Source organism: Dipodomys spectabilis, unplaced genomic scaffold (assembly GCF_019054845.1).
Source record: "Dipodomys spectabilis isolate Male_0828 unplaced genomic scaffold, ASM1905484v1 ptg000094l, whole genome shotgun sequence".
In the NCBI taxonomy this organism is placed as follows: domain Eukaryota; kingdom Metazoa; phylum Chordata; class Mammalia; order Rodentia; family Heteromyidae; genus Dipodomys; species Dipodomys spectabilis.
The window spans coordinates 11405356-11421156 of NW_024870771.1; the positions used below are offsets into that span (position 1 = coordinate 11405356).

At 39.3% G+C, this 15801-nt stretch overlaps 1 protein-coding gene across 3 annotated transcripts in view; it reads right to left on the reverse strand.

Annotated features, from left to right (window-relative positions):
- Positions 1-15801, reverse strand: part of Cntnap5 (contactin associated protein family member 5) — a 907059-nt gene that overhangs the window by 280044 nt on the left and 611214 nt on the right. For all 3 annotated transcript variants that reach the window (XM_042685183.1, XM_042685182.1, XM_042685181.1), the window contains exon 13: positions 1259-1459. In XM_042685183.1, coding sequence (XP_042541117.1) covers positions 1259-1459 — 201 coding nt within the window. The remainder of the gene's footprint in view (positions 1-1258; positions 1460-15801) is intronic.

Below are 15801 nucleotides of genomic sequence, written 5' to 3' on the forward strand. Positions count from 1 at the left end.
TCCTAGGACATATCTCTTCTTTTCCTTTCCTTTTCTTACTGTCTTTGCAAACATGTTAATAACTGGATCAATTATAACAGCCATTCATTCTAAAAATAACATCAAGAAAAACTGAACAAAAGGATTAGCTTATTTTTTTTCCTAAAATGAAACCTTAGTTTTAACAGGAGTCATTTCCATTAAAAACATCCATTTGTAATGGGTTTGACTTGCTTTTGTTGAAAATACTGACTCCATATTTGAGCCTATAAATTAACTAAAGGCAGGATAAAAGACAAGCATTCCCACTTCTTCCATTGTTTTAAATCTGTTTTCTTTGCACTATTTTGTCCTAAAGTCATTTTGCAGCCATCTTGAAATCCAAGAAGTACAGGACAGGAACTAAAGGCCATCTGTCAGTTATCAATGACCCTTTTGGTCCCAAGGCCCACCTGACCAATCCTGATGAACCAGACCACCTGAGACCACCACCTGAAACCACCAGAACACCCAGTTCTTTGTCCTAGTTATAGGTAAAGCAAAAATGTTCCAGAAGAGGGTTGAGATAACACCCGCCACCCCCCAATGTGTGGGTACCATAGTAATTAAATATCCTTCTCTGACTTCCACTACTTGTCTCTTTATTTTGTATATAAGGATCAAGTTAGACCTCACTTAGAGAACCCGGAGTCTATCCTGGAGCTTAAAACTCATAACATATTCTTCAGGTAACACACATGCTGTGATCAGAGTGGTCCCACCTATCTGGCTGGCTTTCTCACCTCCTGGTGCCCACTTCTGTATCCATTCACCAGCCAGACATAGTTCCTAAGTCTTGAATGAATGTGCTGAGACCCTTGATGCTTCCTCATCTTCTTTTCCCTTTCTTAGAGATAGCATTTCTACCAAGACACTTCCTTTCTATGCCTAGTTCAAATGTGCTCTTACTCTTCAAGTGTCACTTAGCTTAGGAAGCTTTCCATGCTCATAAATGTTGAAGATGACATTGTCAACACTGTCTTTCTGAAGGTGATAAGAAAACCTTAAGAGGCCATAGAACTCCTGCATGTTATATCTGGGATATCAAAGCCAAGATTCACATATAACCAGCACTCTATTGGCCCTGTCTCTCTATTGCACAGTGAACATCTTCAACTACAGACTCCTTGTAACAAGACGCCCCAAGTCTTGATATTCTGCAGAGAGGAACTCATTTGTTCCACTGTGGCCACCCTCTGGGGTGGTATATGCGGAATATTAGATGCCAAATGAGCCTTACCCGGTGTGTTGAGTAAGCGGGATCTTCTGCAATGGTAGGCAACCTCCTGTTCACAGTGCTCAGAGCCATCAATCAGGGCCTCAAGCTGCTCCATGCTTCCACCATATTCCAAAGTCATGGTATAGGGCTTCTCAGGGCTGGAGCCCTGCACACGAGTCAACTCTGTGTTGTTGTGCTGCACTGACATCCAGATCTTGTCCTCTGTCCAAACAACCCAAAGGAAAATGAATTGGAAGGTAGGTCAAAAGAACAAGTACTTTTACTCAACATGTAACATTTACTCATTACTTCAGTGCTATACTTACGCAAAGAGTGTAACAATAGAGTGTTTGCTTCATATAGAAGGACTTGACAGTCTGATCCTTATGTAGCTCCACCCACAGCTAGTATATGGGCATGGTAAATCCTCTCAAGAGCTATATGCATAAAGTCCTATCTGACAGCCTTTATACTAGCAGTTAAATTCCATGATCTCATTTAGAATGAACAACAATCATGGTTCCATGAGGCCCTAAAGTTATAAAAATCTGAAGATGCTTTAAGCCTTTATATAACATGGCATAGAATTTGCACATGCAAACTTTCACATGTACTTCCATAACTTCACCCATATTCCATCCGCTTGAAACCATGTAAATGCTACATAAACAATTGTTAGACTTTTGTTTGTTTGTTTTCATGGAATCATGGCAAGGGATGATTCTATATATATTCAATAGATACTTTTTTTCCACTATTGTGCAAACTTTCTCACAAATACTAGAATAGATAATTTCTTAAAGAGCCATAGATGTTGAAAAGAAGACCTAAACTTTTATAACACAAGTTGAAATGGTGTGATCTACACTTTAATAAAGTTAATTTAATTGGAATTTTTATTTATTTTTTTTCCATATTACCTCCATTTACCAAAAAAGAACAAGATTTGGCAATGTTTGTACTGAAAGGAAACACAGGGATTAGAACCTATAAAACAAGAGACACATGGAAGACAAGGAAAGGACAAAGGAATTTGGAATTTAGAGGTTGAGAAATCTGTATTTGAAACCTATTTCTGCCAAGTTCAAGCTTGGATAAGTCACTTCGCTTTTTTGCAGCTCAGTGTTAGAATCATGTAAAACAACAATGGCAAGAAAATGCAGAACAGCACACTAGTGCCAGTCATACTGCAGGGCAGTGGGGTTGTTAAGTAGAAGAGCAACCAAAATATAAAGGTGCAAGGCACTATTGGGAGTGCATCAGACACTCTGCTATAATAACCTGGGCCAAAACATTTACTGCAATTGGACATGCAATTTAATTCTGAACATCCTCACAAATAAAGCAGAGGAGGAAATAGGAAGACTCGAAATGCTTTTGTCATTTGAGAATCTTCCCACATAATTGCATCATTACTCTTCATAGATTCTCAGAGCTGAAAAGGAGCCTGGCATAGACATTGTGTGGTTTCCTCCCTCTTCCACCCTCTTAGTTTTACAAATTGGGAAACTAAGGTCCATAAAATGAGTAAATAAAGCAAGACTTTCCTATTTGACAGTAATGGTGAGCAAATATGCCTGAAGTAACTGCTATTACTTAGCACTACTAAGGAACAGAGCTGGGGCTGTTGGCACAATTTCACTGATAAAGATCTGACTGTGTGGAAGTTCTGGGTCAGCTCTTCCAATACCACAGATTCTGTGTACGATCTGGCCACAGTCACGTCCTCCCCTGTCACTCTGTCTCAACAGATTAGAAGGAGGAAGAAGGAACAACTGTTTTCCGCTTTGGAAAATCAGAAAACACTTCTTGTATGAAACAATTATTATGCTCAAGCATTCTGACTCATGTTTAATCTTGTTCACCCCACACAGTCCCACTGATACGATAACTCACATGAATCCAAAGAAATATGTTTCCTTATTCCTTAAGACAGTTACATTTTTCTAAAAAACATTCAAAATCAATATGACTGGATTTTCACTAGAAAATAAAAAATAAGACTTGATTCATAGTGGAAAAGAGAATGATAGTACAAAGCTTACAAGTCTAAAACTCTACCATTGTAATTGATACCAATAAAGACAAATGTTGATAATACAGCCACAAAAGGTATTGCTCAATAATAAATCACGACAGAGAGAAAAGGTGGAAAGCTTTCAAACGGCCAAAGTTTATTTTACAAACAAAGGAAAATAATGTCTAATCTATAAAGATAGGAACTTGGTTACTACTCTACAGACTAGGCCATTGCTGCCTGCATTGTCTATTCATAAAACAGACATCACAAAGTACAAGCTTCTTCTAACATGGTATGAAGAACAAGAGGAGAGGTGATTGCTTGAGGTGCAAAGCCTGTCATCTGGCTTTACTTTAAAGGTAGACAGTGGATAAAGAAAAAAAATATAAAAAAGAATAAAAAATAAAAATAAGAATAAAAAATATAAAGAGATAGTTTTATCTATTATCTGTCTATCATCTTATCTACCTGTAATCTACTGATTGTTTAGCTTCTAGCTAGTTAAGTATACTTGTCTCTACTCTCCACAAGTTCAATCTGATCCTAAAGGTAGTCCTGATAACATCACTAAACATTTCAACTCATATTGTTGTCTAAGTGTTAGTAGATTTTTGTATCCTGGTATACATTTATTTGATTTTGTATATTACTTAATTGATTTTCCTATTCATTTACTCATTGATCCATTTTTATAGCTCATATTTTATTTGTGGTATCATAGACAGATTTTCATTTTAAGGTCACTTAAAATGTCAATATTGTCAACTCTGCCACCTGGTTCCTGAGAATGAATTGGAGTTGTAATCATTGATGTAACAATTGGGCACATTTTGATATATGTAATATACAGATGATACAAATGAACAATTAAACACATCGAAGTGCTCCCCACAATTCACCAGCAGACCACACAAGTCCAACTGTGAACATAGCATCAGGCTCAAGAGAAGAAGTGAGGCCTTAAATCCCTGCCCCATGCCTGGTTTAGCTGTCTTTTCTGATTTTTTTTTCTCCTTGGAAAAGGAGAGAAACTAAAATAAAAAAGCATTAGGATCATGCTGTTTTCTTATTTTCTATCTTCCCTTATCCTCTACAGGTAAAGCCATAAAAACTTGCTAAATATTAGGAAGCCAACAGTGAATGTCACTACAGGAAAGGAAGTTTTTGATTTGGGTCCTGACATCTGGTCTAGCTTGGGGAAGGGTGCTTGAAACTGGAGAAAGTCAATGTAAAGGTCAGCTACAAGGGATTTTTCAAACAAGCAAGTTTCACTTTGAAGAGTCCCTTCATAGATCATAGAGGTGAGCTTCACCTGTAAGTGAGCCCATATGTAGACTCACAGGGAGCTTTAACTGAGAGTAGACCTTTGGAGTAAATATTCAAGATGGTTAGGAAGTCAATGGGCAATGGAATTGGGCAACAGATACAACTTGAGCTCTTCAGCCAGACAATCTTGGTTAGTATGCCAACTAAATACGTACTGGTTAAGCTACTCTAGCCACATGATTACATCTCTAAAGCCAAGTTCCATTACTAGTAATTCTGAAAACCTTCTTGGTAAAAAGGTTTAGTACAAAGCTTATTTAGAGTTGGAGGTGTAGCTCAAGTGGTATAAAACCTGCCTAGCAAGCATGAGTCCCTGAGTTCAAACCCCAGTAAAAGGAATGAAAGAAGAGGCTATCTGATTTGGAGTTTATACTTTGTTCCTTGTTAGCAGTGCAGTTTGAGAAAGCTCTACAATGCCATTTTTTTACAAAAATGTATTTTTATAGTAATAATTCATAAAGTATTATATTTTCATAATAATAATTCATAATAGTATTATAATGATTTTGTGTCTTAAATCTTACAGGGATAAACAACAGGCTGGTACTCCAAAGATTTGTTAGTCTATACATTAGAACTTTTCTGATTCAGATTCTATTAAAAAAAAAAAAAGGCCTGGATGTCATTTCTTAGAATTGGGGGCAGGCAGCTCTGCAAATGATGTTAATAAGCAAATAAGCATGGCATCACTGCTACTGAACATAATAAATTATCACCACCTTGCTTAGCTCTCATTTCACTGTGGATTTTCCCTAAGTATCTTTCTATTTATTGTGGTCCCCATATTTCCTGAATTATTCTTCAACAGAATTTGCTTGTATTTTATTTGTCAGTCATGGGGCTTGAACTCTGGGCCTGGGCCTCAGCTCTTCAGCTCAAAGCTAACACACTACAACTCGAGCCACAGCTCCGCTTCTGATTTTCTGGTGGTTTATTGGAGTCTCACGGTCTTTCCTGCGTAGGCTGGTTTTGAACCTCAATCCTCAGATCTCAGCCTCCTGAGTAGCTAGGATTATAGGCTTGAGCCACTGGCTCCTGGCCAGAATTTGCTTTTAAGTAGACACAGATCTAGAAATTTTAAAAATACATTGCCCCTGACTCTACCTTTTGTGGCCCAGTTCATATTGCATCATTCTTTCTACTGTCTGCTCCCATTCAGTCCTGTGATTGGACATAGGGCATCACCCCTCCAAATGGCAGTAAAACTGGCTAAGAAGGAGGTGCCTGTTCACTTTTAATTTCACAGGGAAATAAGGACACTTCACAAAAGCTGTTATTATATACCTGAAAGGTAGCAATCAGACCAATGAATTAGTATGAGTGTGAATAATCTCAGGATTTAGACCAACACCAGTTATCATGCCAGACAGAAGAGTTTTTTTTAAATCATTCTTGCTATTGTTTTAAATGTACTTATAATGTACTACGTGATTTTGCTTGTTTCTTTTGTATGCTCTTCCCCCATAGTACAACCCCTGTTTTCACTGTACTTGATTCTAGTGTCCTGCATCTTGTATATACATTTTCTAATTTGGGGAAGGGAAGGGAAATAACAAAATGCTGAAATAAGGATGCAGGTTGACCAATTATTTCAATGAAATGTAAGACACTATATTGTAAACAAACTTTATAACTTTTGGGGGGAGGGAGGAGTTGGGGAGGTAAGAAGGGAAGGGATGATAGGGGAAAAGCAAAGGAGGGGGTAACAATGCTTGATAGGAAATGTACTCATTACCTTACTCATATAACTGTAAGCCCTCTATACAGTATCTTTAATATATATATATATATAAATATATATACTAAAAAGCCACCAGACATCCAGTGTATCCAGATTGCATTCACTCCCTCTATCACTCTCCCTCACCCTCTTTTAAATTTTTCAGCAAGTTTTATTGTTCTGTTCTTACATATTCAAATAAACCACTTCAACCGTATGCATCCTCAAAAAAATAAATAAATAAATAAAAAGCCACCAAACAGCAACATGAATTTCAAAACCATTATTATGTAGATAACCACTTAGCACTATGTAAGTCACAAAAGTATTCCTCAGATTGATTTATTCTCTCAATAAAGCTTTGGGATCTTTTAGGTATATGGTATACTGCATTCATTCTTTTTTGTTTTTTGGGGGGTCCGGTCGTGGGGCCTGAACCTGGGCACTGTCCCTCAGCTCTTCAGCTAAAGGCTAGCGCTCTACCACTTGAGCCACAGCGCCACTTCCGGCTTTTTTCTTTTTGCTTATGTGGTGCTGAAGAATCGAACCCAGGGCCTCATGCATGCAAGGCAAGCACTCTACCACTGAGCCACCTTCCCAGCCCCTGCATTCATTCTTGCAATCAGTGTGTGCCTAGTTACTGTACATGCAGAAGACACACATGATGAACACGTAGTGCCTAACACTTCTCAAAGCTTGCCATCATTTGGGAAGAGAAAGGTATGTGCATAATCATAATAATGTTAAATGTCTTAGCTTGTGGTAAGCACCCTGAAGATTACAAATAAGAGAGGCTTCCCAGAGTCCTGTGAGGACAAGTCTGGGGCAGTGGAGTACTAGCAAAGCCTGCTTGGCAGACACTGCATTGTTTTCCTCAAGTGCAGAGTGATGAGGAAGTGACTCATCCATGAGGTAGCAGAAGCCAGGCTTGCACCAAGCACCTTCCCATTTAGGGAACATCCCTGTCTCATGAGCTCACGTCATCAAGGTCATTTGTATATGCAGTTCCAAAGCAGCTTTTATGTATGTAGTTTGTGAGGGTCTCAATTCTTTTAACTGTCTTAAGTTGTAAGACCAAAATGCACACACTAACAACAAAAATAGCAAAAGGAACATAAAAAATGCTCAAAGAGATGCTAGAGTAGTCATGGTGTGACATTCAAGAGCATTCAATATTATCATCTCTGAGATGAAATCTTCCCAGGTCATTGCTCCAGGAACTCTCCCTCTCCTACCTCCCCCTTCCTGGATCTCTGTGTGACATACCCAGTTCCTCCGGCTCCCATTTCAGAAATCATAAACTGTTTACATAAAAACCCACAACTTGATTTTCTTTCAGAGTTTGTTTCTCCTATTATATTTTATTGGTATTATTATTGTGATCATTATTATTAATAATAGTAATTATAGATGCTGTACACTGTTCCTATCTGTTGCCATGGGGATCATCAAGAAGAAAGAACAAACAAAAGGAGCATTGAAAAAAGGAGAGAGAGAAAAGAAATAACTCTGATTAATCATACTAGATTCTGCACACATATCTATCTCTTTGCAGAGCCAGAAAAAAAAAAATACCTGCAATTTTTCTATCACAATGCTAGGAAGGGAGGAAAGTCTACAGATTGTCAATACCTGGCTTAATTGAACTGAAATCACTGCGGGGAGCTACTTATATTCCTTTTAACAGTGTGCCAATTCACTTATACTCCTATTGTAATAAAACAAGTCTATATTAAGGTCCCGGGGGTCACTTCTTGTGCAGTTATCAATGTTGACAAAGTGAATTTTCTGTGCCAAGGGTAAAGACAGTTTAAATAATCCTCAAAGTGCTCTGTGTATCTGTCATCTGCCATCTACCCTTATAAAGTCTTGTTATATCTCTTGTCGTTCTGCATTGAAAGTTGTTTAATTTTTCATATGTTTATACCTTGTCTCCCCATTTCGATCACAGGCAATGACTGCTAAGTCAATATGAACTTGGAGAGGGCCTCCAGAGTTTGCAAATGCAGATGTGATAAAGCACAGTTTGCCAACCCCAGACCTGGCTTCCAATGCCAGTTGCGCTCCCATTCCAGAATGCTGGGCACAGATAGACCATCTCCCCATGCCTCAGTCTTCGTGTCTGTGAACTGGACACAATCCACCTTGCAGTGTAGCTGTGAGCATGGGTTTGAGCAGCATATGGTTCTGTTGCAGGTACATGTGCTTCCCTTCCTAATGCTTGGTATGGTGCCAGGCTCCAAGTAAACAAAGACCTATCATAAATCATGTTGGGGAAGCAATTCTTCAAGGAGGATCTGGAGAGGTCATTTTGTTGTTAGAAATGTAAAGGAATCTGAGTGGGGCAGAAAGGAAAGGAGACAAGTGGTGAAAGCCATGTGCAATTCCTTTATAAACCTTACAATTCCCAGGGAGTTGTAAATCACCCTAGAGGAGCAGCCCTGCCTCCTAGGCAAGAATCTATCCCTGCCCAGATAACAACCACAACAGACACAACTGTTCTTTTGTTTTGATTTGTTTTGCTGGGGTGGGGGTGGGGGAGGGACTCTGTAGTGAGGCTTGAACTCTGGGCCTGAGCTGGGTCCTTGAGCTGAAGAGCACTCTACCACTTCAGCCACTTGGCCACTTCTGGTTTGGGGGGGGGGGGTGGTTAACTGGACATAAGAGTCTCATGGACTTTGTTCCCTGGGCTGGCTTCCAACGACTATGCTTAGATCTCAGCCTCCTGAGTATCTAGGATTACTGTCCTGGGCCACGGGCGTCCTGCACAACTGCTTTTTTGTTTGCAGGCCCACACATTTCAGGCTCAAGGCTTTTGTATGCAGTGACTGAGCAGCAACCTAAACCCCAGAGCAGGTCCTGGCTGCCCATACATTAGTGCACTTCCACTGCCCGAGTCACCACATTTTACAACTTCCAGAAAACATACTTTACTGTGATTTATCCTCCAACTTTGTGCAAGCCTTTATGTCTTAGGTACCATTGGGAAGAAGGGGTTGTTTTTCTTCCCCTGACCCCTCCCTCCTCTTGCTTTAAACTAGATGGCATGATCAAAGAGCTCTGGGAAATCTGTTTTACGGTATCTGTTTTATGATATTTCTATCCAACCTTAGCTGCTCACTACTTTATTCTAGGTTTCCTTTTTTTAATTGTGAAAATACTGTACAGAGGGGTTACAATTACATGAGCAAGGTAATAAGTACATTTTTATCAAACATTGTTGCCTCCTCCTTTGTTTCCCTTTCCCATCCTTTCCCATGTCCCACCCTCCTCACACCATACCCTCAGTTGTAAAGTTTGTTTTTCAACATAATGACTTGTACATCGCATTGTTGCGATAGGTCCACCTGTATCACTATTTAAACAATTTGTTTTTTCCCTTCCCCTCCACATATGCCAACATCAAATACAGTGAGAACAGGGGTTATACCGTGGGGGAGGGACATACAAAGCAACAAAGAAATCATCTTATAAATATGTTAGAAACAATAGCAAGAAAGAAAAACCATATGAGTCCTTAACTTGGGGTTCATTTTGCTTAACATCAACTTATCTGACCATTTGTGCTTGTCTCAGACATATACTAGTTATTGCAAATAAGGGAAACCATGGGACCTATGTTTCTTTGGGCCTGGCTTACTTCACTTAATATAATTTTTTCCAAGCCTTTCCATTTCCTAACAACTGGGGCAATATCATTCTTTCTGATGGAGGCATAGAATTCAATTGTGTATATATACCACATTAAAAAAAAATAAAGTTAGATGCTAGAACTGGTCAGAGTGGCAGAACTGGAATGGGACAGCATAACACACTACGGGTCTTACACTCAGTAAGTTTAAGGCTGGTGGGAGAAAGCCAATACTATATATGGGGATGCAAATGTGAGGCTGGCTGAGACAGGCTTTGAGGAGGTGAGCCAGCCAGTCTCTGCTGTTGGGTTGGATGTCTGTAGATACTGAACCAGAAAACAAAAGTCTAAGACTGAAGCTGGGGGTGGGAGGACAGAGATTGCTATCAATGGCACTAGGACTTGAACTCAGGACTTGAACTATTCCACTCAAGATTGGTGCTCTATTATTTGAGCCACACCTCTGGATTTTTGGTGTTGAAGGTACGAGCCTTACCTGCTCCAGTTGATCCTTAGATCTCAGCCTCCTGATTAGCTGTGATTATGGGGATGAGCCACTGATACCTAGTTGTTAGAAGTTTTCCTGATATCTTTAGGAAAATCTTTGTGGCAGGTTTTATTTTAGTGCTTTTCAGATGAAACGAGGGAATGTACACATATCTAACCCCAGTTCCCAGATATGCCACTTTTACTGGCTGATGGAAGGAAGCCCTGTGCCTCAACTTTCTATAACTTCTGATTTCTCCAGATGCAGACAAGAAATTAGCCCTTTATTATCCTTTATCATATGGGTTAAAGGTGATGAACTCTAGGAGTTCTACCCTGTGAACTCGGAAACAAGTACATCATAAATAGTAGCAGCTCCTATCTCTTTTGCTTATAGACCTAAAGTAGTTGGTAGTTAAGCCAGAGGCTCTCTTGATATTGGACTGAATGCAAAGTGCTTGCCTTAATCCAATAAAGAGGGAGCTAGGTGTGCCATATTTTTCCAGGCCAGAAAAGAAGGCAGGCCATTTCTAAGTGTGAGGCTATCTACTTATTCTCTTCTCCCAGATCTTATATTTTGTCCTGGGGAAAACTGATCAAAAGAAAACTCAAAGGGTTGAGGGGAATTATTTGCCCTGCAGCAGCAGACATCTCTGCTCCTGAGCCCAACACAACATAAATGACATTGCCAGGGGCTCATACCAGGTGGGCAGGTTTTCCTAACTCCACCCGCTGCTTTACTGTCCTCATTCACAATCTATGATAAACACCTCTTTACTCAGTCCTCTCTGCCAAAAATCACTTGCTACAAATACAGATGTTTACCTAACATCTGGACCACAGTAGGTGCTCATTTATAGCCAACTGAATGTTCAACAGATTATTAGAATTTCAACTGACTTCCATAGCAGTTCATAAAACTATCAGGAGCATGTTACACGGTAGGAAAAGATGTTTAAATAGGTTCGTGAAATTCTGCCAAGCAGCCAATGTTATCTATGGCAAACAACAACATACAGAAAAAAATTAATGCCAATCAATCGGTGTCTGACTGAATAAAGTGTAGTTAATTGACAAAGGGAAATACAATGTAGTCATCCAAATATATTTACACATGTCATCTCTAAGCTGATCTACAGGGATTTTGATTTAAGTTCAAACAAGTGTGCTACATGTTTTGTTAGAATAATAGGGAAAAGGTCAGATATGATGATGTTAGGTGACATGAACCCCAAGAAAAGGACACAAGTGGTTTTTTCTTTCTTGCTATTGTTTCTTTTTTTTCTTGCTATTGTTCCTAGTATTTATAAGGTGATTGTTTTGTTGCTTTGTATGTCCCTTCCCCATGGTGTAACCCCTGTTTTCACTGAATTTGATGTTGGTATAATTTGGGGAGGGAAGGGGAAAAAAACAAATTGTTTAAATAGGGATACAGGTTGACCCATTGCAACAATGAGATATACAAGACCTATGTCGAAAAACAAACTTTACAACTTTGGCATTGGGGGGGGGGGATTGGTGGGGGGATGGAGTGTAGCTGTGGAGATGGGAGGGCATCTTATCAAACATTGATAAGAAATATACTCATTACCTTGCTCATGTAATTGTAACTCCTCTGTACGGTATTTTCACAATAAAACAAACTTATTAAAAGTTTTTTAAAATGTAAAAATAAAGAATAATAGAGAAAAAATGAATAGAGATAGTCAAGAATAGATTGAGGACACTAGAAAAGCAAAAGGTTTCCTGAATTTGAATTTCCAAATACCACTCCCTATTAAAGAAAATAGATTTCAGGAAAGCAAGTGAACCTGTGTGTAGGGCAGCAAAATTTCAAGATAATCTGAGATATCTGTGTTAAGAAGATATTGCAAGAGGGTTTTTTAAAAAAAGACATAGAAGCTGGGTTAAATAAGCATGATTAAGTAGATATGGAAACATTCCAGCATCAAATTAATAATGGAGGTGATAAGAGTAATATTTTAAAATATTTTTTAAATCTATGGTGACAGCAAATAATAAGGAAAGGTAAGAAAAGTAAGAAAAGGTCTTCTGTTGGGAAGTATATGGTGACAGAAGTGTAGAAGAAATTACACAATTAGAAAAGTAGTATTTAAGTCCATTGAGCAGATGCACAAATGCAATCCCAGCACCCAGACAGCTGAAGATGGAAGATCCTGAATTCAAGGCTGGCCTGGGCTACATATCAAGAACACTGTAAAGTCAACATTGTTACAAATTTCAATGCAATAACTATGAGCCATGACTAGTAACACACAGATCGTTAGAAAATTCTGTAAAAAAATAGGAGCCACCAAAGACAGCTGACTGTGACAAAAACACTTCCACAATGCAGAGATCTGACAGATTTTTCAGGTATTTGCTGGACTTGGGAATGCCCAGTGATGACACAGACAAGAGGCACTGAAGTGAACACGTGAATTACATAGAGGTTCTCTCTTATCAGAGTGGTCTAACAGTGTGCAACTAACCTGAAAAAAAAAATCCGCAATAGGGAACTTCAAAAATGATCTTCAAAAAGATCTAGGATCTGAAAACCAACCATAATAGTTCATCTTGTCAAATTCCTTGGCTGGAGAGAAGAGCCCAGATTAGTAAAGCAGACCTCTGCACGTGCTGTGATGGATGTAGACTAGATTATCTAAGTGGGGGGAATAGCTACTCGGAATGTGACAAGTGTTAGGCTTGCCCAGGAGAACAGCCCTTCCCTCGCTCCTCCTCTTGGTGAAGGATACCACATAGCCTAAACAGAAATCCCCTGCCCTGTAATCACATGTAACGGTTAATCACCAGACTGTTAAATCAGCTGACTGAGAGTCAGTAAAAGGACCCCAGGTTCTGAGGTAATTTCCCATCTGCTGTGGCCACATCTCCTCCTTGCCCTTCCCTACATAATCTCTCTATCATCACCTCAGGCTGCTGCAAGCTACTGCTACTCTCTCTACACCACATCCTCAAGCGTGACCCAGCATACCTACACACCTGGTACAGCACACCTACACCTGGTACAGGCTGGTAGATTGGTTTTCCCAAGACACTCTCTTCTGCCTGAACCTTAGTGGTCTCCTTTTGGCAATCCTTACAAGAACTGTCCATCCCATAGGCTATGGGCCCAGATCTAGAAGAGAAAAACTCCATCCCATAGGCTATGGGCCCAGATCTAGAAGAGAAAAACTCCCTCTTTATATCTTATTTCTGGTTGCAAATGTGTGAATTACTCTGCTCTGAGCAGCCTGTTCCATCATGATGGAGTGAAACCTCTCACATTGAAAACTAAAATAAAGTGTTCCTTCCCTTAAGTTTTTCTCTTGTGTTTTTGATTCCACAATAACAACTAACTTTCATACAACTATTCCAAAAAGAAAATAAACTAAGCAAAGAACAAAAGAAGGAGTCGGGGAAAGCGATTACTAGAGTAAAAGCAAGTAATGGGCCATAACAATCAAATCTGAAGAGTGGCTATTGTGGGACTCTTGTATAAAAATTAAAAGGGTTGAGTTTGTTGGTGTGTGCTTGTAATGCTAGAACTCTGGAAGCAGAAGCAGAAAGCTCTCAGGTTTAAGGTCATCTGAGTTACATAACATAGTAAGGTCTGTGTGGCTCAGTGGAAGAGTGCTTGCCTCTCATGCACGAGGCCCTGGGTTCAATTCTTCAGCACCACATAAACAGAAAAAGCCAGGAGTGGCGCTGTGGCTCCAGTGGTAGAGCACTATCCTTGAGCTGAAGAGCTGAAGGACAACGCCCAGGCCCAGAGTTCAAGACCCACGACCGACAAAAAAAAAAAAAAAACAACTATATAGAGCACTTAGAAATATAAACACTACTAAAAATGGCATGTTTTTTACAATGTATATATTGGAAAATATTAATTTAATTAATATTCATTTTTCTATACTTGATTGATAGTCTAGTTATACAGAATATATTCTTAGGAATTTCTGGGCTTAAATAGTTAGTTTGTCTCCAATTTAGATTCAAATGGCTTGGAAAAAATCATTTCGTGAAGGAAGATGTGGGGTGGGGGTTGGATGAGAATGTTGATCAAGATGCACTGTATTTATAAACTGCTTTGGTGCATGATAACTCCTTTGCACAACTACTTAAAATAGTAAAATAATATTTCAAAAATAATTTTGTATGAAAAGTTAGGAGAAAGAAAGATGAGCATTCCCTAGAAATGCAAATGTGGCCATTTTTAATATTTGGAGAATTTATATAATGGCTATACAATGATTAATCTTGATTGTCCATTAGATAGTATCAATAAGCACCTACAGATTAGTAAAGAAAGCCTCTGGATGTGAGAATATTTAAAAGAAAAGAAGAGCTTCCTTGAATGTGAGTTACACCAGTCCATAGGCCCAGATAGAAAACCAATAAGGGTAAAAGAAAACAGCCAGTGAGCACAGATGTGCTTTTCCTATGCTTTGACAATGAGGTGAGCAACCTCTGCCACCTGCTGCCACCATGAAGTTCTGCCTTATGGGGACCCAAAACCACAGAAGCCAGGACTTAGGATGTCCCCCCTCCCTCCCTTGAAACCCTGAGCTTCAGTAAATCTTCCTTTCTTAAAAATTTTATGTCAAGCCTGGCACCAGTGGCTCACGCCTATAATCCTAGCTACTCAGGAGGCTGAGGATCATGGTTCAAAGCCAGCCCTGGCAGAAAAGTCTGTGAGACTCATCTCAAATAAACCACTAGAAAACCAGAAGTGGCGCTGTGGCTCAAGCAACAGACCACTTGCCTTGAGCTGAAGAGCTGAGAGATAGCGCCCAAGCCCAGAATTCAAGCCCCACGACCGACCAAAAAAAAAAAAAAGAAATTATGTCAGATATTTTGTCATGGCCAAATCTGTCTAACAAGGTTTTTTCTATTCTTAACAACATCTCTGTAGGTTTGCATATGTAAGATTCAATCACTGAGGACAGGAAGCCAAAGCTTGCCACAGCATTTTAACATAGAATGAATGAATGATTCAGCTGTGGGCTAACAAGTTCGTATCCATTTGCTTTTATACCAGCACCAACACACACACTTACATGCACATGCACATGGCTAAGGGCTAACTGGCCAAGTGTTTGTTAAAAAGCAAAAACTATCTTATCCAACAATTCACTTCACAGCTAGCTCATTTATTTTCAACATGAAATGTATTGAAAGTGTATTTGTAATAGGTACTTAAACTGCTTCTGCTGACACCAATTTAGTAAAATTAGGAGGAAGGCCATTTTTTGTCTCATCAGTTCCTTACTATCACTTCTGGTTTCAAAACACACAGGTTAAATGATGAAATTTTTATGAAAGGGACTGGGACTAAGGAACTAAGAAACAGTAGAATCTTATAGGACAGATCATCTCCA